This window comes from Colletotrichum graminicola (genome assembly GCF_000149035.1).
Source record: "Colletotrichum graminicola M1.001 genomic scaffold supercont1.12, whole genome shotgun sequence".
Taxonomy (NCBI): domain Eukaryota; kingdom Fungi; phylum Ascomycota; class Sordariomycetes; order Glomerellales; family Glomerellaceae; genus Colletotrichum; species Colletotrichum graminicola.
This window is the reverse complement of record NW_007361016.1, coordinates 401,110-429,104: the sequence shown is the minus strand read 5'-3', so window position 1 is coordinate 429,104 and position 27,995 is coordinate 401,110. Positions and strand designations below refer to the sequence as shown.

Here is a 27,995-nt window from a genome sequence, read left to right as displayed (position 1 = left end):
GTTCGGCATCCCATTGCCAGACGAAGCTGCACACCGCACAATTGCGCTTCAACCCGTCTAAAGGTAAGTCCCTCAGCCCGCCTGTCTGTTCACTCCTCGCCCGTCGCCATGCGCTCGAGTCGAGACGTATTTGAAATACAACTCAGCCACCCGCCCCTCGTCATTGCTGTCGATTTGCACACCGCGCCTTTTACATGACGACATTACCTCGAAGCATTTCCCTCTCTCTGTCTCTCCCTCTTCCTCTTTCCCTTTCTCTCTCTTCTCTTTCTCTTCGACGGCTTTCTTTTCTCTTGACCTTATGCACTTTCGGCGACACAATGACTGATTCAAGTTACGTAGCAAGTTACCGCACCCCTCCGAACCTGTCGTCGTCTCCTACACGTAAGCAATCTGTGAGCTCGATACACGATAGGGCAGCGATGGCTTCCTCGTTATCGCCCGACCAGTATGGAAAGCAGCCCTCACAGGGCCAGTATGGCGGCGGCTCCGGCGAGGACCAGGAAAGGGGACCGCTGAGCTCTTTGAACCTGGGATTCCTCAAGTCCCTGACGGAAAAGAGGACAACACGAGGTATGGGAACAACTATAGCGGCAACTGCATCAGCGCACCGAGTAACCTAACATCGGCCATTTGTAGACGGCCAACCGCCAAAGCGAAGAGGACCGAAGCCCGACAGCAAGCCTGCCTTGACTCGGCGACAGGAACTGAACCGCCAGGCGCAACGGTAAGCTGCAACAACCCGTACTGGAGGCTTCGGCGATGCCGTCTTGCATGCTGACGACGGGAACCTGCAGCACGCACCGTGAAAGAAAAGAGCTATACATCAAGGCACTGGAAGACGAGGTGCTTAGACTGAAGGAGATATTCAGCAACATCTCCCAAGACAAGGACAAGATAGCCGAGGAGAACCGGCAACTCAAGCAGCTCCTCGTCCAGAACGGCATTCCCCTCTCCCACTACGGCGATGACATGGTCAGCAATCCTAGCGTGGGCTACACGTCCAGCGCCAGCCAATCGGGCAACAGCTACGGCCGCAACGCCTTCACGCCGCCGTTGACATCCACGACAGCGCCTTCGATGTCGCCCTCGTCTTACGGTCCGTCTCACTCCCACTCACACGGTCCGCCCCCTCCCCTCCCCCAAATGGGCAGCCAGCAGCTGCAGAACAGGCAACAAGGACAGGGTTCTGGCAGAGGTGTGGACCTTGAGCAAGCGGGCATTGACTTCGTCTTAACGTACGATAACCACCACCCCTCGAAGGCATACCTATCACCTCCCCCGCAGTGAAGAAAAAATTGAAGAAGAAAAGAGAGAACCTGTCATAACCACCCAAGTCCTGGACACCATCTGGAGCTCGGGTGGTCGTGAGAGTGGGGCGGGGAAAACGATCTGATGAACTCAAACCGGGAGGAGAAGAGCTTGCTGACGAGTGCGATTTTTATCGAGGGTATGCAACAGTCTCGAGAAACCCTGCATGAACCACATGCCCTGGCTACTGGAGAGATCAAGCGAAATGGGCGGTGAGCCCTGCGGCCACGCGCTGATGGCCTCCTGCCCGCCGGCTCCCTTCCCGGAGCTGACGCCGGATATCCCCTTTGGGTACAGCAACGTCAACGGAGACCTGGACTCCCAGCAGAGGACGTGGGAAGTCAGCAAGGCCAGCCTCTCGGCCCTGCTCGACCTCAGCAAGAAGCTGAACCTCGACGGCGAGGTCACGCCCGTCATGGCCTGGGGCATGGTCCTGGGCCACCCCAGAGCCCACGAGCTGCGGGTCGAGGACTTCCAGAAGCTCACTGACGAGCTCAAGGACAAGGTCCGATGCTACGGGTATGTTTTGACCATGCTTTCCTTCTCGTCGACGAGGGTTTGGTCGCATGAGCTAACTGGGCTTCAGCTTTGGCGCCGTCATGGAGGAGTTCGAGGTCAGGGACGCCTTGGAGAACGTCTTCTTCTCCGGGCCCGAGATGATGTCCTACACCTACTAAGGGTACAACGCTGGCTCACGAAGGAGATATGATATCGGTGTGTATGACGCGGTTTGGGGGACATTTCCGTATGCGTGTGATTAGGCAGGGACTATTGGGAGTATCTCAAGGCAATATTTTTGATACCATGGCTACAATTTACACTTGATAAAAACAACCACCAAGAAATCCGAGAACAGTGGATGAGACTGAGGCTATCTCAAGCAACTGGCGGCACACCCTCTCATCCAATGCGCCCCTGCCAGTTGCAAAACATGCCATTTGTATGTATTCGCTGCCAATCTATCGCATGGGTTTTTAGCTGGCCTGTGGCCCCGCGACGCGGAAACGAGTGGCTGTCAGACGCCGCCAGGTGCCGAAACACAACTCTCTGAAATTTTGCCCGCTGTGCCCCACAAACTTCCACCCCACCAAATCCGAACGACGAAAATCAACGGCGAGAGAGGAGGCGCACTACACCAAATCCGTGACGACTTTTCCAATCCTTTTGCCTGAAGCCCGAAAGCGCTGCTGCACCCCCTCCCCTCCCGAAGGACAGCAGACCACCCCCCGATTTCGAGTCGAGCAGTCTTTTGAAATCTCTCCCCTCCCTGCAACCGATCCGAAGGGAAACGCAAATCCTCCAATATGGCTCAGGAAACCGACTGGGTCAAGCTCGTCGAGACTTGCCCGCCTGGCGATGGTTGGGGCCCGCCCGTCACCAGCGACACCACCCTAAACGGTGTCCCCTATGCGCCCTTTTCCAAGGGCGACAAGCTTGGTCGCATGGCCGACTGGACTTCCGAGGGCAAGGACAGGGAAGGCCGCGGCGGAAGACAGCAGTACAACCGCAACTACCGTGGTAAGTCTCTCTACATAATCCTCTTCGTCGAACCCTGGCGGGACGGCGGGCAGGAACATCGTCGCTGACCCTTGCCCATTAACAAAACAAAGACCAACAAGTCTACGGTGCCGGCCACGCCATCTCCTTCAACGCTCCTCCAGCCGAGGACGAGTCCACCTTCTCCGTCGTCAGCAACACCCGTGACAGCGCCAAGACAAGATTCGGCCGCGGCGCCGTCTTTACTCGCGGCGGCCGTGGCCAGCGGGGCGGTGCCAGCACTACTGCCCGCGGCGGCCGGACCACGCTCGCCCGCGGTGGCCAGCAGGGAGGCCGAGGCGGCTACGGAGGCGGCGGCTTCGACCGGGGTGGAAGAGGCGGCGGCCGCGGCGGCCGTCGTTTCGGCTGGAAAGACTACGACAAGCCCGCCCGCAACCGCGATGCCAGCATCAACATCAAGGCAGACTGGAAGCTCCTCGAGGAGATTGAGTACAATCGTCTCGCCAAGCTTAACCTGGATGCCGACGAGGGCGAGGATGTCGACGCCTACGGCTTCGTTTACAACTACGACCGCTCGTACGACAAGCCTGCTGTTAAGGGCTTCGAGCGCAAGCTCAACGCCATCGACCGCGCCGCCTACAATGTCACGACTTCTTCCGATCCTGTGATCCAGGAGCTCGCCGACAAGAACGAGGCCTCCATTTTCGCCACCGACAGCATCCTCTCCATGCTCATGTGCTCTCCGCGGTCCGTCTACCCTTGGGACATTGTCATCTCGGTGCAGGGCAGCAAGGTCTTCTTCGACAAGCGCGACAACGCCGCGCTCGACATGGTCACGGTCAACGAGAACGCTGCCGACTCCCCCATGGACGCCTCGGACGGCTCCAAGGACAGCATCAACATGCCCGGAGCCCTCGCCGAGGAGGCCACCTACATCAACCACAACTTCGCCAACCAGGTCGTCGTCGAGGCCGAGAACCAGAAGCTCGAGATGGCCCACGCCAACCCCTTCTACAACGCGTCCGAGGACACGGACCCGCCCGCCTCCAAGGCCTACAAGTACCGCAAGTTCGACCTCTCCACCAACAGCGAGGAGGACAACACCTACCTCATCGTGCGCACAGAGGTCGACGCCGTCCAGAAGAACGCCATCAGCGGCGACGACCAGCTCGTCACCCTGCACGCCCTCAACGAGTTCGACAGCAAGGCCCAGGGCAGCGGTGGCGCCCTCGACTGGCGGACGAAGCTCGTCAGCCAGCGCGGTGCCGTCGTCGCGACGGAGATGAAGAACAACTCGTGCAAGCTCGCGAGGTGGACAGTCCAGAGCATCCTCGCCCGCGCCGATGTCATGAAGCTAGGGTATGTCTTTCCTTCTTTTCCTTTTCTTCCTTTCTCCTGCTGCTTCACTAGAAACCCCCTCTAATAACGTCCCGCCACGCTAACACACGCACTCCAGTTTCGTGTCCCGGGCCAACCCCAAGTCCAACGACAAGCACGTCATTCTTGGCGTCGTCGGCTGGAAGCCGCGCGACTTCGCCAACCAGATGAACCTGTCGCTCTCCAACGGCTGGGGTATCGTCCGCACCATCGCCGACATGTGTCTCAAGCGCGAGCAGGACACCAAGTACATCCTCGTCAAGGACCCCAACAAGTCCATCCTCCGCCTGTACGAGGTGCCCGCCGGCAGCCTTGACGACGACGAGGAGCACGAAGAGGTGGCTCAGGAGGGTGAGGGTGACGAGGAGTAAGAAAGGAAAGTACCTTGAACGGAAAGAGGAACCTCTCGGCGCCCTACCTATGATCATCCAAAGATCCGAGGCAAAAAGGGCGAAGACACAGCATTTGGTCTGTATGTATGTGGATGTGCGCGACAGAGAGATCGGAGAAACGGAGACGAGAGAGGAACTGAGACGAGGAAGGGTGGAAAAGGTTTAATCCCAGTCCAAGATGCCTGGAACAAAAAGGACATGGCTTGAACAGTCGGCCGCCGGGGCGTCGGCTACGATGTAAAAAGTCTTTCTTCGACGTGGGGTAGGCACGTATAGACGTCTATGGAGTAACGCATTACGGACATTTCTTCACTCGACGCCTTGCCGTGACGCCTGTGGCTTCTCTCTTCGTCCCTTTTCTTTCGTCTTTTATTCTTCTTCTTCTCCCCCCTCTCCTCCGTTGCCTCTCCCGTTTCTCTTCCGTTTCTCTCCCGACGTTACCCGATTTAGGGTTTCCCGGTTCGGGCTGGTGATCGCGGGCTGCTTTTTGCGCCCGTTGCGCAGTCATCATCCTGGGCGGGAGAGTCGGCTTTCTGTGAATCTCGTTGTAGCAAGTCCCTCGCACACATCCGCCCCGCCTCCCGAAGCTCACGCATTCGGAGACGCTGCGAATCTCCGGGGGAGAGAAGCTTGGAGGGGCCTTTGGGAGAGAATGCTGACGATGGAGAATCTTTACATGCGGCGATACCCCCCCCCCCCCCCCCACCTGTCGAGTGGTGGCTAGAGTCCACGCATGTATCTGCTCGCGAGGAGGAAAAGCGGCTAACCTTGGGGGGCACACTTCCACATTGGATCACCACCAGTGTTGGTTGCTTATCGCTTTCACCAAGTACCAGCAGTCAGACTGAAGAGCGTTTGGAATATTTCCCATTTCTTTTCCTTTCCCCTGTCCCTAACAAAAAAGTCGTTCTTTTTGGAATCTCTCTAAAATGCCCACAACGCCGGAAAAAAAAATCCATGATGGGATGCCGTTCATGCCAATCATTAAACCACCCAAAAAGGGGGTTTGCATGGGGTTCTCCCGTTTCTTCTTCCTTTTGTTCGTTTGTCGATTGTCCAAATTCGTGTCTCTGATGCTTTAGAACCTCTCCTTCATGCGCGCAGCGACCGTCCGCAGATTGCCGTAGACCTTGGAAGGTGGCTTTCCGAGAATTAGACTGACGATGGACTCGCGGGCCATGTGGATGTTCTTGTAGGCGCCAAGAATGTGGATCTTGCTGTCGGCCAGGACGATACGGGTCTTGCTGGCGTTCTCGATGGCGACTGTTCCGACGTGTCAGTAGTTGCGACTCAGGGTGCGGAATTAGGGGAGAAGGGGTCGGATCCATACACTTGGTCTTGCCGTCCTTGCCCGCAATGCGGCCGATGGCACGGCCTTGTGCCTCGTTACCCATAACCTGCTTGACGTCACGGATCTCGAATGTCTCGACTGCGGGCGGTGTCAGTACTTCCACATCATAGGGACGTAGATGGTATGGGTAGCCTTACTGTAGAGGTCGTCCAGACGCAGCAGGGCAATGGCGTCGTCGACGTCGAAGCCCAGGGTGAAGGCCTTGACAAAGTCCTCGCCCTTCTGCAGGGCGCCATCCTCGGTGGTGTGCTTCGAGGTGCGGAGCTCGACTTGTTTCCGGCGCGGGTTCATGCGAACCTGAAGCTTGAGGTGCTCGACGAGCGGCGGGTAGACTGGGCGCTGAGTGTCAGCGTGACTGGACCCTCGAGTGCAATGCAAAATCCGGTGATAAGGGTAAAAGCGTACTCTTGGGCCAAGCGGACTTGAGGGGTGTGAATCTATGAGGAGGCACGGGCACCTTGCGAGTCTCTATTCTGGTGACGGGGTCCTGGGAATAAGGGTTTAGTTCCTGATGTTGGCATCATGAAAGACGAGGCAGGAAGGGTTGGCGCACGATGTCTCTGGCGGGCGCGAAGCGCGGGCGGTTCTCCTCGTCGACGACCATCTCGCCCTCCTCTCCATTTTGCGGCACACTAGGAAGGATCGCATCCATCTCCTCGGGAAGAGTCGGCGCATCGAGGAGGAGCTCCTCGTCTTGCTGAGGCTCTTGGAGGGTAGCCTCGAATGGCGGGGCAGCGACCTCCGCCTGCTTGATGGCGGTCGGGGCAGGCATGTTGAGTGTTTTTTCTTTTATTTTCCTTTTACGGTTGCTATATGGATTATGAGCTTCGACGGGTGGTGAGAGACTCGGTCGTGCGGGCGTATATCAGCCTTGTTGTTTCGGGGTTGGATTGTGTGTTGGAATCGAGTCGGTCTGGCGGGGGTGTGCGGTGGCAGACGGTCGTGAAGAAAAAAGCGGCGGGTGCGCCCCCAATTGCCACTGCCGTATCGATTTATCGCCGAATTCCAAAATTTTGTGTTTCGTTATCGATAAAGCCGCGACCGGGGGGGACGGTACCAGGGACTTCAGCCCAGTTAAGCCACACTCGCTGGCTAGGTAGGTAGTTTAGGTGTGCGACGGCCAGCAAGAGGCCCAGACCCGCTGCACGGGCCATGTTTTCTACTTTGCGAAATTTTCCTGATGAGGTGATGCCCCATACCTAGGTAGGTACACAGGGTGTTGCTAAGGTACCTTTGGTGACGGATCCTGCCGGGTTCAGCGAGGTAAACTAGAGCTGTGGTACCGCGTCATGGATGACTTTTCAAAGGTACCCTTCCCTGGCCTAGCTTTACATCTCAAGTCATTTCTGCATGAGCGCATGAAATGTGCCAGCATTTGCCGTGTATCTCCCTCGATACCAACCTGCTTCGCCCCTCTCTGCGTCTCCGTTTGGCTCCTTTGCGGTAAACAAACAGCGTTCTTCTTCTTTCGTTTATATCTTTGCCATTTCGTCGCCGCTGTCTCTCTCTTCAACCAAGGGACAGGATGAGCTGGAGACATGCCTAACCCTTCGACGACTCTAATCGGGCGTCGTCTCTGGTCCTGCGCCTGCGGATCAGCGCAGGCTTTGGGTCTGCGAGGGACGACCATCACTACCGCGACTGCGAAGAATACCTGCCTGAAAGCCAGTCAACCGGCTGTCAGCCCCTCCTACACCAAAGCGAACGCATTTAGAAGGTCGATACATTCAGGGCCGCAACACTCATTCCCGCGGCCAAACATCCATACTGCGCGCCGAAGCTATACGGGCAGCGGCCTGCTACTTGTCGGGCTCACCACCAATCTCGCACCTACACAGGCAACAGCAGCATGCACCGCCGCTGCCGAGTCCGCCACCACCAGCGGCCTGACGAAGTCCAATGTTTACCAGCTAGCCCGGCAAGCGTGGCGAAGAGGGATACACAGCAACTCGAGGGGTGACGGTCTTGCTGAAAGGAGGCATTATGGCTCCAAGAGTGGGAAACAAGAGGAGAAGGGCACGACGGCCCAGCCGAGGCAGGATGTATCGAAGCAGAATGTACCGAAACCAGGAGAGCAGGGGAAGTCAGACGTAACGGACCCCGACGCCGAATCCATTACATCCGCCATGTCGAAATATCTGCACATACCGAAGATGCCACACCGGCCCACCCGGGACGAACTGTTAGCCGCCGCTAACGGATTCCTGGGTCGCATGAAGGTTCGATTCAAGTGGGTGTCCATTAGGAGCATGCGACCGTGGAACATTGATGAATGGGGCGCGTTCCTGTCGTGGTTTCTCTTCGGCCACCTTGTCTGGATTCTTGTCGGGACCACGACGTTCTTCTCCCTGGTCATCTTCAGCATCAACACCGTTTTCGCGCAGGGTAAGTTTCTTCATACCGTTGGACTGGTTCCGCCCCTGACAAAATACATACAGAAACCCTCGCCAAGTGGGTTGGCGACTCTCTGACCGAATCTGCCGGTGTCACGGTCATTTTTGAGTCGGCCATTGTCCCCAAGTGGGGGGCCGGTGTAATCAGCTTCAAGAACGTTTTTGTGTCACGGCGACCAGGACAGGTCACGTCTTCGGTGAGCAAGGGCTCTTCCGAGAACGCCGCGGCGATAGCGGCTACCGGAAAGCAGGCCGATCAGGATAGCCAAGTCATGGAAGAGGACGACGGCAACTACACCCAGTACGACCTGACCATCGCCACGGTAAACGTGACCTTGTCATTCCTGAAATGGTGGAACAGGAAGGGTTTCCTGAAGGACGTCGAAGTAAAGGGCGTCCGTGGGGTGGTCGACCGCACATCCGTGCAGTGGTCGGACGAAGCGGTTGACCCCCTCTCTTACCGCCACACCCATGAGCCCGGTGACTTCGAGATCGATTCCTTCAAGCTGGAAGATCTCCTCGTCACCGTCCACCAGCCCAACGGCTTCCGGCCATTTTCGGTCAGCATTTATTCCTGCGAACTGCCGCAGCTCAGGAAGCAGTGGCTGTTTTACGACTTCCTCTCGGCGACGCACATGTCCGGTTCGTTCGATGGCTCTCTGTTCACCATTCACCCGCGCCAAGTCCACGGCACCATCGCTGGTGAGAATGGAGACGTCGCAGATGATGTTGGCGAACCGTCGGCCTGGAAGAAGTTTAGCCGTCTGCGCATCGACGGTCTGAAGATAGACCACCTCAACCGAGGTGTCGTGGGTCCGTTCGGCTGGATTTACGAGGGCAACGTCGATATCGTTGCCGACGTCATGTTCCCCGCAGACGTTGACGATGGTATCACTAAAGTCATGTCGGACTTCTACGATCAGCTCGAAGACGTCGTCATCTCCAACCGTATGCGCCTGCTCCAAAAAGATCTCCTGGCGACCACTGCCTCGGACCTTTTAGGGCCCACGCCCACAGAAGGCCATCTTTCCCAGGCCGCACCGGGGCCCGCCGGGGATGAAGCCCAGGAGTCTCCCGACACACCCGGATTTTTCGACTTTTCAGAGGAAGACCGAAGGTACTTGATCATGGATCTCCGGATCCACATGAACGATGTCAAGGCCGCCGTGCCTCTATTCACCAAGGACATATCATACATTAACCAGGCTCTTGTGCGTCCCATTGTGGCCTACATCAATGCCAAGAAAACATATATCCCCATTAACTGCCGCATTGTCAAACGCGTCACCGACTTTGACGGCAGCTGGTCCATCTTCGACTGTGGTCTCATGGACGATATGTCGGCCGAGACCTACGAGGCATTCGCACGCGATATTGAAGATCAGCAGAGCCGCGTTCGTCGGCTCAAGAAGGTCGGCTTCTGGACCTTGAGTCTTGCCGTCCACGCACTCTTTATGGGAATGGCAGGCAATGTCATCTAAGTGACGCACATAACGGCTCTCCTCTTACTTTTGACTTTTTTTGCTTTTCCTTTTGGGTTCTTGCCCTCTACGCGAGCACGGCCGTCTGTAACGAGCGCATGATTTCTGCTAGTGACGTGGCGAGGCGTTCCATCGTGTATAGAAGAAAGGGGGGGCGGCAACAACGCCATCAACTGTGTACATATAACGGGCGAGGGTAGAGTTTCGCAGCTTTGCCCTGTGGGTGGTTTTGATATAGGTTTCAGGCCCGCCCACTCAACACTACTCCGCTGATGTTTTATTTATCTATCTTGGAGGCGAGGCGTTACCTTTCGATAAACGGGAACACATATACTTGGTAGGGGAAGAGGTAAACGACGAAATAATTGATACCCCTATTTTCAACACGCGTGGCTGCTGGACGTATCTGTGACCATGCTTCCCACCTGTAATGTTGTTACTATCACAAGACTGAACGACCATGTCCGACTCGTCCTAAAGAAAGGGGGGATACGACTTTGGTGTTGTTCATAGCATAACGCATGAATACACGTATGTGCATGTCATCCAGGGTCATGGTGATAAACCATGCCCATCATAACAATACCCTCTACTCTGCTGCGACTCTCCGGGGCTGAGCTGTGTGCGCATGAGCTCGGGCAATGACACTCGACAGCCCGGCGTACTCGGGGTCTACTCTAGGCGGAAACCAAACGCATCGGCTGGGGAGAGTGGTGAAAGGGTTGCCTTCTCGCATGGCAGGCATGATTTGGGTAGCGGGGATCTTCTTCAAAAGGGGCCACAGCCGCACAACCGTATGTTGTTCGCCACGACGGGAACTGCGTCCACGTCCACACCCAATGGCATTTGTTCGTAAGCGAGGATGGCTATGAACCTGCTTCAAGACTCCAGTGAGGGCGCCAACACGGAGGAGTATCCCAGTAGGTCAAGGAAGCTAGTCGCACATCGGCCGGTATGGACCCTTGTGAAACCCCTGAGATGTGGGAGAGAGACCACTGTTGCGGGATGCATCCCTTGAACGTCATTCAAATATATCGTGTTATGTTCTCGCTAGCCTAGCCCAGTTACTTGTCACTCGTAAATGACTTTTTTTCTCCCTCACACCATGCGGGGAAATGATGCACCCAGAGCCCATGGACTCTCTATACACTGCAATGATGTCCCTTTGATCAGCGTCTGCCTGTCTTTGAATCACCGCCGACTCTCCAACCTCTAACAATCTGGCCCAGCCCGCACTTTCCAGCAGCACCGAACAGCCTGCGAGCCCTCCTTTCCAAGTAACCCGTACTGCGCCATGGCGCAGCGGGGGTTGGTTTCCGCGACAGCGACGCCGGAACTTGAATCTAAGCCGCTGCCGCACGCTTCGGTACGAAGCCGCGCCAGATCTGTTGGCACGGATTGGGCTCGCGGAGGTATAAGAGGCTGGAGTCTGGGCGTGGGAGAATATTGCAACCCTGCCTTCTGCTTCACATAAAGTCGTCGCTGGAAAGGGGTTAGCGCTGGTAGGGAGCAACGGACCACCGGCCAACTCACTCTCCGAAACCGTCATCTTCGTAGGTCTCGGTGTCAGCAGTAGGGGCACGGCTGACAACAGCGGAAACCTTGGTCTTGGCCGCCTTGCTCTTTTTGTTGCCACCCTGTGCGGCTTTCTCCTCCTTCATCTTCTCGTTGCCGAGGGCGGTGAGGGTGCTGGCAATCTTCTTGATCTGGTCGCTGGGAAGGTCTTTGGCGAGGGCCTTGGTGAACTCCTGGAGGAAGAGGCCGTAGTGAGCCTTGCGGGAGTTGTTGGCGAGGATGGGGGTCAGCGTGGTGCGGAGGTGCTCAAACTGGGTCTTGGTGGTGGGGTTGAAGAGGGGCATATCAGCGATGTTGGCCGTCTTGGTCGGGTCGTTGGGGTCGATCTGAACAGCGGTGCCGGCGGTGTTGGCCTTGCGGCCGGCGGGGACGCCGATATCACCGAAGAGGTCTTCGGCGTGCTTCAGGTCCGACTCCTTCTCGGTGCGGCGGAGGCGCTCTCTCTTCTGGGCCTCGGTCTCCTCCTCGTCAGAGTCCTCGGCTTCGAGACGGGCGCGCTCTTCCTTAAGCTCAGCGATGCGCTGAGCCTTGGACTTCTTATTCTTCTTGGCCTCCTCGAGGGCCTTGGCCTTTGCCTCTTCGGCCTTCTTAGCCTTCTCGCGCTCGACCTCGGAGTCTTCGGCAGCGTCCCAGGAATCGAGAACCTTTTGAAGACGACAAGTTAGTGGACATGGAACAAGACGGAAAGGCACAGTATCGCCGACATACGTCGTCCTCATCCTCCTCGTCCTCGAACTTGCGGCGAATGGGGATGGCGCCGCCAACGGGGGAGGCAGGGCCGGAACTCTCCTCGCCGCTCTTCTCTTCATCTGCAGGGAAACATCATGGTCAGTTCCGTTACAGAAGAATAGCAAGCAATACCATGTGTGGTGGGCCGAGAGGCAGTAGTTGCGCCGTCCAAACAGGGCGGATCATCGCGACATTTTGCCTCTCAGGAGAATTTATGTGTGTGCGTGTGCGGGACAACCCAGGCGTTGATAACTCACCCCACTTCTTGGGAGGCATGATGTCAGATAGCGGTTGCGCGGAGGAAAAGGGAAATAAAAACAATGGCGGCGGATGTTAGAGAACGACTGCGCAAAGAGTCGGACAGGTCTTGCAGGAGAAGTTGGATTATGGAAAGAACTTTCTCGCTTGTCAACGTTTAGGAGAGAAAGGGAACCGGTTAGCCTGGCTGAAGTCGGAAGACACAATTTGTGGAAGGGAAGGGGGGCCTGTGGTTGGGCAGGAAGGAGGTAGAAGGGAGACCCAAGGAAGGGAAAACCCCGCTGGAGCTTCGGTCGTTCCTTGTGCAGCCCACTTACATCCCTCCATTCACCCTCCTGCAAAGGCACGGCTATGGCGCTTGCGCTCATCATATGAAGCATCTCCTGCAGACCCCTTCCTTGATTCAACACATTTCCGTAGACCGTTTCCATCGCTTGAAAGCGGCACTGCAAGTGAATGTTGGCCTAAGTGCCTTTATATTCTACGGGCTCCGATCGAACACGATGCGACAAATCTCTCCCTGCACTGGCCTCCTCCCCACCAACTGCTATACTTGACGACAAACAAGGGATGACTGCTTGTGATAGACTTGCATATCAGTTCGGGTAAATAACTAAATAAATACATAGTAGTAGAACTTGTAAATGACTAATGACATCGCCGAACTATACGTACCAGCTCTAGCTGCCTGCTAACCCCGCCGCCTGAAATGCAGTCTCAGAATACCACATCACCGTAAAAGTTGGTATTGTCGACTTGGCCAGGTAAGAGAGTCACCGAAATCCAAAGCGGCAAGAAGCACTTTAGATGAACTAGCAGAATCATTCGTAAGCCCCTGGGTGTTTTTGACCGGTCAGGTGACGGCCAAAGGCGCATACATGTGGTGTAAACCGCCACGTCGAGGCAGATAGGTGCCTACTTCCTACTGAGTAGGTTGGAATATAGCAGAAACAACACTATAGGGTTGATTCAATAAGAAATATTGAAAGGGACACGGCAGGTCTGTCTAAGCCCACAAGGCAGCAGGTCCTGCATTTAGCAACGTTCTGTTGACAAGAACACACCCCGCCGTCGTCGGATTCACATGTGTAGTAGCATCGCCGATACGATACCTCTCCTGGAGAGGAAGTGTCCTCACGGAACGTATCTTTTGGCCTCATTGGCCTCATTGGCGTTGTCCGACCAAAACGCGAATCTTCCCATGTACTTCTTGCCTTTGCGCCGGTCGAGCCTTCCAAATCATGCACCTTTACAAGCAGTGACTCACCCAGACGACCCCGCGCCTTCCAAACGATAAAAAAAATCACTGGCAAGCTCCTGCCCCTCCAACCGGAAAAGGTACCTACTCAAGAAGGTACGTACTATTCCTTACTGATTGGGACCCACTCCATAAGCCTATATAATGCCCTCCACTCACCAGTCCTTTAGAAGTATTTTCCTCTTTCTTCTTCATCCGAGTGCAAGGGCATTACGCGTATCAGTGAGGATTCGTCCGAGATCGTGTTTTTGCTAGTTGAAAACTATAACTATGACCACTCCTGGTTGGCTTAGGCTGGCCAGGGAATTTTTGAACAACCCAAGATCTCTGAAGATTTCTCTCCCTTATTTGCTTTCATCGCTTGCGGTCCCATGCTGGATCGGGGTGAAGAAGGTCAACTACAACCTACCCTTCCCGACGAAGCTGCTAAACGGTCATTGTGTTGTGGTGATGTACCAGGCGTGCTTTGTGTCGGTTTCTAATGAGGCAATGCTCACTTGCAACGTTCGTCCTGGTGATTTTAGTTTTAGGGTGACAATCTTGAACCATGATGGATTTTTAAACACTGAGCGTTGGCCGCGGCGATTGAACCGGAGCATGACGAGGCATCTCCGACAGCGGCTCTATCTGCTCTCAGTCGACTTTTTAATTACAACGTTGGATATCTCGCAAACCAATGTCGTCAAATAGACGGACATGATCCGGCGCGATGGGTGTCGTTCCGCGCCTGCAGAGCCGCCTGCTCCTGATCGCCCTTCGCCATATGCCTCAAACCTATTTCACCTCGCAGGACCGTCGCACCCCTGGCCAAAATTGTCTATTCTAGTGTTCAATGGCATGATACGCAAAGACAAGACGGTAGAAGGCCAGACCGAGGTGCGGATCCAAGGCGGTCCCTCTTGAAGTCGCACAGGTGAGGTACGCAATGATACTCTTTTCCAACACAGTCGGATAGACACAGTATAGGCATCATTCCCGATACTCAACATTATGAGGCAGAAGGCCAGACATCTGAGCCAGAACGCCCTCCCTTTTGAAAACTCCGCAATATGTCAATCAGTCAACGAGTTCCTATCCATTTCATACACCATCGCGTTTTCAATACAGAGGATAGCCAGGAGGGGGCCCCTGTTCCGTTCCGGGTATTCATCTTCTGACTCAAGGAGTAAGGAGCTACATGCCTATCGACAATCGGCGTGTGCGCTCCTCAATAGGCTAGGCTTTGACGGACTTCTGGGACATACCGGAGCCTCGGTGACGAAATGTAGACATAGGCCTCGCAAAGCCACAAACTATTCCTGTCCGAACCTGCGCCCGAGTACGGGATCTCGAATAGAAGGAAAAAGAGAGGCGGATAGTACTCTGACCAATCGTGTTTGCACGAAAAAGGCGCGGAACCTCTAGCTAATGCCCACGAGCCCTTTGAGAGAAGGTAGATCTTGCATCCCGACAGCACCCGTTATCAGCGCCGCACAGCTGGTCCAGCTGACCCAAACCACGCTGCCGCTGCCCTACCTACGGGGCAACCCCCCGCGCCCGCGGCCTTTGCTTTGCATTTGGCCGTCTTACACGCCCCCACCGAGGGCGGCGTCTCCCACATGATCCCCATTGGAGTAACGAATTTTAGAGAAAGGAGGTCATTGGGTTTTGGCTTTTTTTCTTTTCTTTTCTTCTTCTCTATCCCTGGCCACAGTTACCCGGTCCATCTTCGTTCGTCCCTGCCATTCCCCGTCCTAGGGCTGCGTGTAAGCCGTCTTCGCCGGAACCGTCATCTTCCTCACATTGTGAGACCCTGGCCGCCATGGTCGCCCATGATGCTATATGGATATAAGACTGCACCGTGAGCCTCCCTCAGGCCGTACTTCCACCGGTCACCAAAGACAATAAATAGCAACAGCATTATTGAACACCATCCAATCTCGACACGTACCTACCATTCTTACTTTCAAAGTCACACCTCACTCATGCTTTCATCACGGGCATCCACCAGACTCTGTGCGCCGAAGCAGGCTGCCCAGCTTGCCCGGGCGGTGGCGCCTCACAACATGGTCTCCTCCTCCTTCGTAGGCTACTACTGCCACTCGACCGCCGGCCTCCGCATCTCGGCGATGGCCTCCCCGCGGTCCTTTTCGACAACGCCCGTCACCCGGCTCAAGGACTTCTTCCCCGCCAAGGAGACGGAGCACATCCGCACGACGGCACCGGCATGGCCCCACCCGGGCTACACCGAGCAACAGATGCACGACATCGTGCCGGACCACCGCGAGCCGCGCTCAGCCAGCGACTGGGCGGCCTGGAAGTTCGTGCGCCTGGCGCGGTGGTGCATGGACCGGGCGACGGGGCTGGGCAAGGAACAGCAGGTCGACAAGAAGAACCCGACGACGTCGCTGATCGCCGACAAGCCCCTGACCGAGTCACAGTGGCTGGTGCGGTTCATCTTTCTCGAGAGCATCGCCGGAGGTAAGTCTTGGAAGTCCCGCACCCCCCACCAAACTTGCCGTACGTCAGGACGCTGACTCCCGCCATCAGTTCCGGGCATGGTCGCCGGCATGCTGCGGCACCTCGGCAGCCTGCGCCGCATGAGGCGCGACAACGGCTGGATCGAGACGCTCCTCGAGGAGAGCTTCAACGAGCGCATGCACCTGCTGACTTTCATGAAGATGTCGGAGCCGGGCTGGTTCATGAAGGTCATGATCCTCGGTGCCCAGGGCGTCTTCTTCAACGGCATGTTCCTGTCGTACCTGGTCGCGCCAAAGGTCACTCACCGCTTCGTCGGGTACCTTGAGGAGGAAGCCGTGCACACCTACACGCGCTGCCTGTATGAGATCGACCAGGGCCTCCTCCCCAAGTGGTCCGATCCCAACTTTGTCATTCCCGACATTGCGGTTCAGTACTGGAAGATCCCGGAGGGACACAGGACGATGAAGGACTTGATTCTGTACATCAGGGCCGACGGTAAGCGATCACCACCCACTCACCCACCCAGGCAAATCGCAGCACGTTAACGACGGACCACAGAGGCCGTCCACCGAGGCGTTAACCACACCCTGGGTAACCTCAACCAGAAAGAAGACCCAAACCCGTTCGTCAGCGAGTACAAAGATGGTCACAAGCCGAACGCTGCACTGAGACCGCAGGGGTTCGAGCGCGAAGAGGTCATCTAGGAGACCACGGTCGAGGGAAGGCTGCGATATACGGCATCGCCTGCCTGGTTTCGCGATGAACTAGCCACGATTACAGGATCGTCTGTGGGAACACCAAATTTCCTTGCGTTTTGCCGAAAGTTGTAGAAGAGAACAAAACTAAGGACCGAACAAGATACCACTGGAAAAAGGGGGGCTCGGTTGGCGTAGAGGCGTTTGTTTGTTGGGAGACGGGCAGCCCTCCCCACTCAATGTAAAATACGGATACCGGGAAAGACATTTGACATTCAAATTTAAACCGAGTTGGTAAATTCCCATGTTGGTTCGGCTGAGAGGCACTTGGTGTTTGAACGGCTTTCAAGGCAGACCCCCCCCCCCCCCCCCCCGGGCCTTCCAGCTTCGCACCCGGAACCACAAATGCTCAGCTGGCGGCGTCGGCAATGGAAAGGTAATGAAACAATGACTAACGACAAGTCACTGTTGCGGGTAGGGGAGTTGACGATGCGCGAGATGGTTCGAACAGCGCAGAATGCGCCCCCTTCCCCCTTGGCAAAAGCCGGTGTGACGATTCTCTTGGAAGACAAACAGTGCGGCCGGCTTGGTGCTTCGGCTGTTCTTTAGAGTGATCGACGAGCACAGTTGCATCATGGCACGATCTTGCTCGTTGATGCCGCCTCGCCTACGGGACGAACGGGGTGATGCCCTCGCGGGCAATTGATTGTAAACCACGTCCAGCTGCTGGGTGTCAATCTAGAATGGTCTGATCTCGGGGGGGTACGATGGGCTGCGGTGGGGTGGACGACTTTTCCAGAAGCAAAAGATGAAATACCGGAGCGATGGAGATCCCATCTCCGGCGAAGCGACGCCCCTATGACGCGTCGTCCTGTCTTGACATGTTAGACGCATGCCAGTCCCAGGTGTACGGTCCGGTTCGTATTTCCGCAAGGTTTCTAAAAATGGATTTGAGTAGGCCGGGGGTGTGACACTGGCCCGAGGCCCGCCCCGTCATGCCACCCCCCTCCTCTCCCCCCGGCCTCGACGGGTGTGGAGAACGAGAGGGTCCTGAACGGATTGAAGACGGGCCCTTAGGAGAGGGCCATCCCTCGAATAAGCTTCTTCCTGCCGCGCGGCGGGATTTCGAACACGGGACAGAAATGCCATGTTGGACAGGTCTGGCCTTTCTTTTTTTTTTGGGGGGGGGGGGGGGGGGGCATAAAGCCCGTGTGGCTGTGCCATGCGGTATTCGTCCGTCCTGCAGCGGGCGGCGGGGTCGTTATTGGCCAGTTCGACAGGGAGAGTCATGATCCACGGGAGATAAATTACACCTGTTTGTACCGAACTGTGGGAGGATGCGTCCAGCTCCGTGGCAGCGGGTGATCTGGGTTTCGGCGGATAACTTGCATAATTATCAAGGCGAGCAATCGAAATCCATTCCGTTTGTTGCCCAGGCTGATGATAATTTCCGACGCCGGCAAAGATGGGGTCTGTCTCGTCCCAACCACGCTGTTCCCGCAGGCAGCTCGTGCCTTGCCTTGCACCAACGAACAGCAGGGTGAGGCAGGTGCCTGGCAACGATGATGGCCGCCATCTCTAGGCAGTGCTCTCCCACTTAGTACCTCTGGGAGCGATGCATGTGACGAGCTTGCGCAGAGTCGCTGACAGGTTGGCAGTGTTGTTTGGTTTGCGGCAGTTGGATGCTTCGCTCACCGACGAATAGGCGGGTTGATCAAGGGACGACTAGTGTTAATGAGCGTCAGCATCATCCTCCTGCGAGGCAACATTGCTTTTTCGAGAGAACAAGGTCCGCTGTGCAGTCAACTCCTTTGGCCGCAATCCCCCCTTCTGCCTTTGGTTCCATATAGTGTCGACCACGAGCCATGGTCAAGGGTGTAGCGAGAGCTGAATGGTGCAGGCGTTTGATGAGGTGCTCATCTGGTCGCCCACTTGCATCTCATGTCTGGCGCTCATCATCGCCGCTGCTCCATACGGGCTCTTTCATTCGATATGAACATGGAGGGGTGGGCGCGGGAGTTGAACACGTTCAGCTTTTGTAGAAAACAAAAAACAAGTTGGAGTTGATTACCTAACGACGAATCGTTAGGCGGTACATGATTTTATCAGGAAGCCTGGTAAGCTGGATTTTGAAAGTGGAAAGTGGAAAGTGGGTGGACGGCGCCTGCCAAATCATTATCTGATGGCTCGGTATCTGGCTGGAACGGGGTTCAAATTTTATAATGACCATGGTGCTGGCGACGGCGGCGCCTACGGCGCATGGGGAACGCCGGTGACAGGCCACCACACCAGCATCTTGGTGCCGGGAGGTTGCGATGGGCACCAAGTGGCTAGTGTCAGTGGATGACATAAAACGAGAGATGAAGAAGACCAGACCGAGCAGACGGTCCGTCGTGGAACTGAGACATCCAAGTGAGCGTGTTACAACCTTACGACATAGCTAGAAGTACCTAGCAGGATAAGCGCCAAGGCCAAGCAATGAACAATGTAATTTCAAATTATCGGGTCGTGTCGTGTGGTGTCGTGTCAAGCACCAGGCACACTAGATTGGATGGCACGGATCGGAAACGAAAAGGCCGCCAGCAAGGCAGACTCGAGCAAGCAAAAAAAAAACAAAAAAAAACGCCTAACCTCACAGCTGCAGTTCCAGGTTTGGAACTACCATCCACGACATGGGCCAGCAAGTTGGAACGTGATCCCCCCCTGGAAAGAGGGACTCCCAACCAATCCGGATGCTGAAATGCGGAAATGCCCGCCTCAGCAGAAACGGTCCACCTGGATCGCGTGTATCTGTCTGTCTGTCTGGGACAGCTCAGACAGGGAAGCAAATGGCGGCCAGGCCAGGAAGGACATTGCGTCTCGAGACAGCCGTCGCGACAAGACCGGTTAAAACTGCCTCTTGGTTTTGGAGGAAAGAAAAAGAAAAAACAAAAACAAAAGAAAACCCCCCCGTTGGTCTGATGTACGAACGAGCTGCGTCTAATAGACGGGTCATAGGTACTCGAATCAATCCATCGGTAAGCACGTCGCAGGACGACGCTAGACATGCTTCCCGTTCGTACCTGTTTACAAAGAATAAGACGACAGACGAGATGGGTCTTTTGGTGAGATGCTCAAATTCAGACGGGCCTTCCTCCTGTCAGCGCATTCTTACCCATGCTCATAAGCATCGTGTATTACCTAGGTACCGTCCGTACCTTATCCCAGATGTTCCTGTTCCTGTGCCCGTTCGAAACAAGACCCCCCCGCCTCCGTAAGGCACGCTAGAGTGGGTGGCCGTTTTCCGTTCGTTTCTTTGACCCCTGGACGTCATGCGCTAGCAAAGCAAGGCTTCTGTCGACTCCCTGATTTCTGATGATTCCCTTTACCTTTGCTGCCTGGAAGTGCGTTTTACTAGGTATCGTAGCCCACATATTTGGGCCGTCCTCGGTGCCAACATCGTCGAGCTCGGTCTCGGTACGAGTCTCTCCCGACCCCCTTCAACGCCGGCCGGCGCACTTGTGTTGCGACAGACACCTTGTTGCACAGTTCCGAGTTACAAGCTTTCTCCAGCAACCGGCGAAGCCGTCCAGGGCCTTGCTTTTTCTTTTATGCTTCTTTTCTTCTTCTTCTTCTCCCCTCCCGCCTCCTCCTTTCTTCGCATTTGGGGATTAGTACCATGCCCCATCGCAGGTAGCTCACCTCACCGGCCATCCAGCATTCGTCAGCTCGCTCTCGTGCCCGTCTGTGTGGAGGCTGGTCAGCGAAAAGTAATGGATAGCACCGGGCACACCATTCCACCCTCGGCGACGAAACCCGAGCTTTGGGACCCGAGCGACTGTCCGTCGTTGTTGCACTGCCGACGTATATATATAAAATAAAAATAAAAGACCAAGGTGATACATTGACGACCAACTGTTCCTACCTACAACAGACAGACTGTATAGTTAGTTGGATGCTGGGCAGATCTGTCTGCGCGCAAAGTGAGGGTATTTTTGGATTTCACTTTTGCTGGCTCGCAACATTGTAGTAATCTGTCCCATCCAATCGCGTCTTGCTCCACGCATTCGCGCACGCGGCCGGTGCACGTTGAATGGACCCTGGCCCTGGAGCCAACAGAACGTCATCAGGTGTGGTTTGGCTGTCCCGGAAAGCAATGGCCAGAGGGAGGGAAGGGAGAGAGCAGTTGGCGCACAGACACGTCTTGTACGTACGCACTCTCTCTCTCTCTCTTACTCACAAGCGCGAGGGACGGGATGGCTCCAGTCACAGTGCAATACAGTGCAGTGCAGAGCACAGCAGCAAACAGGACCCAGCTCAGCAAAGCGCATTCCAATCGCCGTCGGAGCGCGCCGTTGCAGAGGTACCTAACCTGACCCAACCGCGAGAAGCCAAAGTACGGAATACTTGTTCGGTACGCTCATCCTAGACCCATCTGTAGGTACCGGACTACTTGACATCCGTCAAGTCAAAGACGCCGACAAATCCATCCTCAAACGTGCACAGCCTTGTGGGAACCGCCCAGGTTGGGCCGCTTAAGTGGGTCTATCAACACCAATCACAGCGTCTATACTCCGTAGGCTGTTTCTCCTTCCGTTCCTTAGCCCTCACGTTCATCATCCTTCTTTATGTACCTAGGTACCTGCCTCCTCTCTCTCCTTCCCATCCACCCTCTCACCCCCCCCCCCCCCCCCTTTCCCCCCCCACCTCCCCTCCCTTCTTACCCCCCAGCTGTGACCCGACCGACCACAGAGTCACAGACCCCAATTCCACACCCTGGTGCCGGGTCTGTCTGTCCGGTCCACGTTCCTCCAGTGTGTTCTCCGCCCGCCGACCAAGTCCTCGCTTCCTCATCTCAACTCCTCTTTCGCACACTATAGCATATTACCACTCAGTCTCGCTCTGCCGCACTCTCTCCTCGTCCTTGTTGTCGTCGTCGTCGTCCTCCTCCTCGTCCTCCTCCTCACCCTTACTCAGTCGCCCTTCTCTGAGCCCGGTTACACTTACGTAGACCTACTAGCGACAGCGAATAACAGCTCGTCGCACTCGACTCCTCCCCCCGCCGTCTCCAGTTGGGTGCAGTCAGCTCGCGCGTCAGCACAGCCCCAGGGCGGTGCGGTGCCTGAAGGCTGACTTGTGAACTGCCTCGCCCCGATTCTAAAGACAGCAACGCAACACCACATTGCACACACTTACTCACACACGCGTTGGCGCGCACACGACATCCATCCGTTCCGACTGCCGGCATCTGTTTACATCATGGATCACCAGGGCCAGCGCGGTCGCTCACCGTCTGCGGGGCATCAACAGCCTCATATAAGACACCCGTCGCATTCTCCATCTCCGAATCCGTTCCAGCCCAACACCGAAGCAGCTTCAATTGGTCTCGGTCTCGGCTTGGATCAGTCTGCTACCCAAGCCTTCAACGGAGCCTCCTCCGCCGACTTCTCTAGCTTTAATAACAACACCAACTTCCTCAACGGTCCGCAGCCCGGCCAGCAGTCGTATAATCAACCGGGCGCGAACTTCACCGGCCAGGGCCAGCCCAACTTCCTTGACCCCAACTTTCCCTCGGGCGACTTCGCATTGTTTCCCAACGCCGCCCAGGGTGATTCGCAGTTCAGTACCGGAGTCTTCGAACAGAGCCTCAACTCTGAAATGAACACCATGGCTATGCCTCAGAGCCACCACTCTTCCACTCCCCCGCACCTCCTGAACCCGGATCCCCACCAGACACCATCCGCGCGTCAGTCTCCCGCCTTCACCCAGCACCAGTTCTCCTCTCCGCCATCGGGTCATTCTAGGCATGCTTCGCTTGGTCCCGAGGCAGCGCTGCTGCCGAACCAGCTGAATGAATGGAGCCAGCCCCAGTTCCAACGCCATAGGAGATCCCCTTCCGAGTACTCGGACGTTTCGTCGGCTGCCCCGTCACCGAACCTCGTCAGCGCCGATAGCTTCGACGGCCTTGACCAACGCCATTCCCCGATGCAGCGGCCTTCGGACTCTGGCCTTTACCAGCAGATTGGCTTTGACAACTTCACCATCTCGGACCCCGCCCTCAACAGCCCCAACCTGCAAGGCCGGAGCCCCTCGCACAGTCCGGCCATCTCCCCGCGCATTCTTCCCCAGTCGATGCCCGAGCTGAATCAACAGCAAAACTTTGGTATCGGGAATCAGAGTGCCGGCTTCGTCGGTAGTAATGGCTACACCGGGCAGGAAGCATTCCCGACGCTGCAACAACCCGAGATGCCCCAGGTGGCACCGGCCATCAACATTGAGTTCGCGCCTACAGCAAGACAGAACAGCTTTGAGCCTCCCAAGAACCAGATGGATCAGGATTCTCTGACCCCTCCCGAGCGAGGTTAGTAACACGCATTCCTGGCCGTGGACGATGAAGCTGACAAAACACATTACAGGCCGTCCTCGGTCCCGGCCACGCGCAGTGACGGACCCCTTCAACACTTCCGTTGGAGGCATGGCGCGCCAGAGCTCGGTGGGTGGCTTGTCGCCCCATCTGGGGTCTGACCTCTCTGGCCGCGACTCGTCCCGATCCCTCTCACCGCTCGACCGAGGAGCCACAAGTCCCAATCGCAGACGACAGTCGACCTCGGCCGTGCCGAATAACGTGATTGCGCTTAGGCTGGCGGACCCCGAGTATCAGAGCTCCCAGGACAACGGCAACGCGAAACGTGTACAGAAACATCCGGCTACGTTCCAGTGCACTCTTTGCCCCAAACGCTTTACTAGAGCCTACAACCTACGATCCCATTTGCGAACCCACACCGACGAGCGGCCCTTCGTTTGCACAGTGTGTGGTAAGGCGTTCGCTCGTCAACACGACCGAAAGAGGCACGAGGGTCTGCACTCGGGCGAGAAGAAGTTTGTGTGCAAGGGAGACCTCAAGGCGGGCGGCCAATGGGGTTGCGGCCGGAGGTTCGCGCGTGCCGATGCGCTTGGTCGACATTTCCGGTCGGAGGCGGGGCGCATCTGCATCAAGCCCCTATTGGACGAAGAAATGCTCGACAGGCAACGTGCCTGGCAGGAGCAGCGGATGCAACAACAAAACATGCAAAACATGGCGGCCCAGGGCGCTATGGGCATGGAACCGGGCTACCCCATGGACGCCAGCGGGCAGTACATGTTGCCGGCTGCTCTGCTTGCTCAATACCCGGCACTGGCTCAGATGAACTGGTCGGCGCAGGACCCGAGCAGCGGTCTCGACGACGACATATCAGGCCGGTCGTCTTTCGATGCTAGTGACTACGAAGGCGATGACGGTGGTTATGTCAGTGGACCCGGTACAGGATTTGGTGAAGGGGGCATGGGCCAGAACTTTGGCGAAGTTGGTTATGCCAGTGACTATGGTGGCCGTTAGCGATGGACGTGGTTTTAACTTAAACCCCTCCCCCCTTCGTTTTTTTGTTTTTCTTCTCAGACGTTTTTATGTCTTCTTTTTGCGGCCAATCGCCTACGATACGTACTTTATACTATTCAGTTTTGTTTCTGGGGTTTGGCGCTTCATGATCAAGCGCCGGTTGTAAGGGAAACACTGCGACAACGCCCACAGAGGGCGCTGAGCTGGTGGTCTGGTCACACGGTTTAGAACGCGTTGCTATAGATACCATCATGACGATATTTGCAATTATCATTTCTCATTATTCAGCGTTATGTGTGCTTGGGGTGGACTTGTGAGTGTGAAAGACTATATGAGGAGGGGGTAAACATGCCGCGTTAGGACGTGCTTCTTTCTCCAGGTACGAATGATGGCTCCGGTGCTTATCGGCGATAAGGTTGTGGTTACATCACTTGGCGGGGTCGATCATACGCCCCCTCGCTCGTCACTTGAGGTGGGAGCAAGTTATGTCTCTCATGATGTTATGGCTGTTATTCAATTAGTAATCTGCCAGGCTGGTTGATATGGTAGTCTCGGCGCCGAGCTCGATCCAAAAACCACGCCTAAATCTAGGAATGTGAGACAACAGATGCTGCCCCAGTAAGTACACTAGGAACCTTGCCGGACCCTCCCCAGAGCCAAAAAGAGACTTGTCGTTCTCCGTAAGCTTTTGGGGCAACATACCCTTTTCCACGTGTTACTCGGCCGCCTTTCTTTGGGAGAGGAGGGGGGGCCATATAACAGGGGCAGATAACAGGGGCAGCGCGGAGGTGTCTCACCAGGAACGGCGTATGATCGGCCGCGTTGCTTTGTCGTGCGGGGCCATTGTCACTTTGAAAAGAGTATGATGTGGAAATTCATTTGTAAGCTGAGGGCGGGGCGACGACGATGGATGGGAGAGAGGGTTCGGAAGCATGTGGATCGGATGAGGGGAAGCTGTTGCAATGACGATTCGGACTGTACATAAGGAACGGGGCCTCGGATGCCAGACTTGAGGCTACCTCAACGCTCACGGTCGATCCGAGTTTCGAACCCCAAAGCTACTTTACACCTCTTCTCCCCTGTACCTGTCTGTACTGCCGCCGCACCTGATCCACGAAACACACGGTACGAACTTACACCGCTCATCCTCCACCAAGGACGGCAAGCATGGCGCAGAACCAAGCAGTCAAGACGGTCGCGGCGGGCGTCGCAAAGGTCGTCGACGTGCCCGTCCCCGCCCTCCCGGCCGACGACTACATCCTGGTCAAGACGACGGCCGTTGCCGTCAACCCGACGGACTGGAAGCACGTCGACTTCGCCGACAAGGCGGGATGCGTCGGCATCTGGGTCGGCTGCGACTACGTGGGCGTCGTCGAGGAGGTCGGCAAGGGTGTGACCAAGGACTTCAAGAAGGGGGACCGCATCTGCGGCCCTGTCAACGGATCGTGAGTGGCTGGTGTTGCCCATGCCGTCTTCCGCTCGCTGTTGGGGCGGCAAGGCGGCAAGGAAGCCCTACAAGCTTACTGACGAGGGATGGGCCAGGAACGGGCTGAGGGAGGTCGACGGCGCCTTCGCGAAGTACATTGTCGTCAAGGGTGACCTGCAGATCAAGACGCCGGACAACCTTTCCGACGAAGAGGCCGCGACGCTCGGCATCGCCGTCACGACAGTCGTATGCAGCCCCCCCCCCCCCCTCCCCTCTCAACCATCCCCTTTCTTACTTACACACGCACACTTTCTCTCTCTTCAGCTGCGCGACGAGACTAACACGAAGCGGAATTGCAGGGCCAAGGCCTGTACCAGACCCTGAACCTTCCCCTCCCCACCGCCCCGACAACCGACCCTTCGGCCACGATCCTCATCTACGGCGGCAGCACGGCCATGGGCATCTCGGGCATCCAGTATGCCCGGCTGTCCGGGTACAAAGTCCTCGCGACCGCGTCGCCGCACAACTTCGAGTACGTCAAGTCCCTGGGCGCGAGCGAGGTGTTCGACTACAAGTCGCCCACGGTCTCGGAGGACATCCGCCGGCACACGGGCGACGGGCTCACGCTGGCGTGGGACTGCCAGTCGACCAAAGAGTCGGTCGCCCTCGTCGCCAAGGCGCTCTCGAGCTCCAAGGGCGGTGTCATCGGCACACTCCTGCCCGTCGACACGAAGGTCGCGCAGGAGGTCAACCCCAAGGTCGAGGTCAAGATGACCATATACTACAGCGTCTTTGGTGAGGAGTATGGCTACTTTGGTGAGCATCGCCCCCTCCCTCCTTTCCCTTCTCTTGATGCATGCAATCCCCCAATGTTTACTTCTTTTCCTCTGACCATTCAACCCCGCTGGCAGGCAAGAGGAACGCCGTCCCCGAAGATTACGAGTTCGGCAAGAAGTTCTGGGAGATCAGCCGCGGCCTGCTGGCCGACGGCAAGCTCAAGCCCATCCGCGTCATCAAGAACCAGGGCGGCAGCGGCCTCGAAGGCGTCGTCGTCGGCCTCAAGGAGCTGAAGGAGGGCAAGGTCAGCGGCGGGAAGCTGGTATACACCATCTGAGGGAGGCGGTCGTCAATGGGCTAAGACGAAGAAGACAGGAAGGAAGCATGCATGAAGGTGGAATATTGATATTGGGTTATATCAGGGCCCTTGGGCCCACAGCAAGGAAACATGAGAGTACCGCTGAAACAAGTGACAAGAAAAACAAAACGATGGTATCTAGAAGCATCCCGGGACGATGGGAGAGGGGGGAAACAAAAGGACTTTAAAACGCTTGTTATCCTGCATGTGCATGTGCATGTGCGTGTGTGCGCCGGACCCGCCTACGTCTTGGCCCGACCGACCCTTTGCGCAACCTCGTCGAGCATCTTGTTCACCATGTTGCGATGTGCGGTCTCCATCTGCCCCTTGACGAGGGGCATCAGCATCCGGCTCGTCTCGACCCGTGTGGTCTCGACGAGCTCGTAGTCCCCCTCGACGTAGCCGCCGAGCTTCCCGGCGCTGTGCTCGCCGGGCCACCGCTCCTCGGACCGCGGCACGACGAGCCACTCGGACCAGACGCGGACGCCGGCGGGGGCCTTGGCCCGCGAGCGCAGTCCGTTGGGGATGTTCTGCAGCACCGCGGGGAAGTTGATCTCCTTCTTGACGCCGGGGGCGACGGTGACCTTCTCGTAGATCTTGTACGAGGTGATCTTGAAGCCCGTCTCGAGAAACCACTCGTCGTCGACGACGCTCTTGAGCGGGACGGGCACCTTCTCATACCGCGTCACCAGCGGCTGATGGCGGATGACGGGTGATTGGGACTGCAGCATTTCGACGACAGCTTCCGCCGGGAGCATGCTGGGTAGCGGGATGCGGATCGTAAGGTTGTGGTGGGCGGGCATCGTGACAGAATCCGGCTTTCTCCCCCGCTCCCCGGACTTCGGAGAGGCTTTCGACGTCGCTTGCCGGGCTTGTGAGTGCCTCGTCCGTCGACTTTTTGTACGGCGGTAGCACGAGCTGCACGACGTGAAGAGTTCGAACCGTGGGAAGAAAAGAAAAACGACGTTGCTAGTAGACGCGCGGAGAGCTGGGAGAAAAAAAAAATGGGATGAGTCCAAAGGGCACGATCAAGACACAGCTTGGTTCCCTGCCGGTTCAGGATCAGCGGGGATCCGGGGTTCCTTATGTCTGGAAGGCGTATGGGAAAAGCAGAGAACCTTGTCCTGAGTGAACTGCGGTTTCCCGTGGAACAGGCACATTACGGAGTACTTAGTCGAAGAAGCCGTGGCGGCGGCCGGGGGTCCGTCATCTTTTGTTTCGTCTGATGGTCTGTTCTCCATATGTAGGGGAAGGGGGCTGACGCCGAGTCGGCGTCGTCGCATGGGCCTTGTCGAGAGCAAAC

General features: G+C 56.5%; 9 protein-coding genes across 9 annotated transcripts; 6 read left to right on the top strand and 3 right to left on the bottom strand.

The window, feature by feature from the left end:
- Positions 1-422: 422 nt before the first annotated feature.
- Positions 423-1,988, top strand: GLRG_03942 (BZIP-type transcription factor; the record flags this gene model as incomplete). The annotated part of the gene is made up of 5 exons (XM_008094627.1): positions 423-573; positions 640-727; positions 798-1,238; positions 1,462-1,830; positions 1,898-1,988. 5 exons carry the CDS (start codon positions 423-425, stop codon positions 1,986-1,988), a joined length of 1,140 nt encoding a protein of 379 aa, XP_008092818.1.
- Positions 1,989-2,615: 627 nt separating this feature from the next.
- Positions 2,616-4,556, top strand: GLRG_03941 (eukaryotic translation initiation factor 3 subunit 7; the record flags this gene model as incomplete). Its single annotated transcript, XM_008094626.1, has 3 exons — positions 2,616-2,829; positions 2,922-4,167; positions 4,265-4,556. The coding sequence occupies 3 exons, from the start codon at positions 2,616-2,618 to the stop codon at positions 4,554-4,556; spliced, it is 1,752 nt and encodes a 583-aa protein (XP_008092817.1).
- A 1,099-nt stretch (positions 4,557-5,655) lies between these two features.
- Positions 5,656-6,700, bottom strand: GLRG_03940 (pre-rRNA-processing protein PNO1; the record flags this gene model as incomplete). The annotated part of the gene is made up of 5 exons (XM_008094625.1): positions 5,656-5,840; positions 5,908-6,006; positions 6,066-6,260; positions 6,334-6,415; positions 6,482-6,700. 5 exons carry the CDS (start codon positions 6,698-6,700, stop codon positions 5,656-5,658), a joined length of 780 nt encoding a protein of 259 aa, XP_008092816.1.
- Positions 6,701-7,466: 766 nt separating this feature from the next.
- Positions 7,467-9,802, top strand: GLRG_03939 (uncharacterized protein; the record flags this gene model as incomplete). The annotated part of the gene is made up of 2 exons (XM_008094624.1): positions 7,467-8,313; positions 8,367-9,802. 2 exons carry the CDS (start codon positions 7,467-7,469, stop codon positions 9,800-9,802), a joined length of 2,283 nt encoding a protein of 760 aa, XP_008092815.1.
- Positions 9,803-11,331: 1,529 nt separating this feature from the next.
- Positions 11,332-12,382, bottom strand: GLRG_03938 (translation initiation factor eIF3 subunit; the record flags this gene model as incomplete). The annotated part of the gene is made up of 3 exons (XM_008094623.1): positions 11,332-12,021; positions 12,086-12,186; positions 12,364-12,382. 3 exons carry the CDS (start codon positions 12,380-12,382, stop codon positions 11,332-11,334), a joined length of 810 nt encoding a protein of 269 aa, XP_008092814.1.
- Positions 12,383-15,586: 3,204 nt separating this feature from the next.
- Positions 15,587-16,786, top strand: GLRG_03937 (alternative oxidase; the record flags this gene model as incomplete). Its single annotated transcript, XM_008094622.1, has 3 exons — positions 15,587-16,082; positions 16,152-16,577; positions 16,641-16,786. 3 exons carry the CDS (start codon positions 15,587-15,589, stop codon positions 16,784-16,786), a joined length of 1,068 nt encoding a protein of 355 aa, XP_008092813.1.
- A 5,229-nt stretch (positions 16,787-22,015) lies between these two features.
- GLRG_03936 (uncharacterized protein) lies at positions 22,016-24,131 on the top strand (the record flags this gene model as incomplete). Its single annotated transcript, XM_008094621.1, has 2 exons — positions 22,016-23,117; positions 23,173-24,131. The coding sequence occupies 2 exons, from the start codon at positions 22,016-22,018 to the stop codon at positions 24,129-24,131; spliced, it is 2,061 nt and encodes a 686-aa protein (XP_008092812.1).
- A 1,167-nt stretch (positions 24,132-25,298) lies between these two features.
- On the top strand, positions 25,299-26,671 carry GLRG_03935 (zinc-binding dehydrogenase; the record flags this gene model as incomplete). The annotated part of the gene is made up of 4 exons (XM_008094620.1): positions 25,299-25,576; positions 25,674-25,803; positions 25,917-26,373; positions 26,469-26,671. 4 exons carry the CDS (start codon positions 25,299-25,301, stop codon positions 26,669-26,671), a joined length of 1,068 nt encoding a protein of 355 aa, XP_008092811.1.
- Positions 26,672-26,934: 263 nt separating this feature from the next.
- On the bottom strand, positions 26,935-27,495 carry GLRG_03934 (uncharacterized protein; the record flags this gene model as incomplete). The annotated part of the gene is made up of 1 exon (XM_008094619.1): positions 26,935-27,495. One exon carries the CDS (start codon positions 27,493-27,495, stop codon positions 26,935-26,937), a length of 561 nt encoding a protein of 186 aa, XP_008092810.1.
- Between the last annotated feature and the right edge of the window lie 500 nt (positions 27,496-27,995).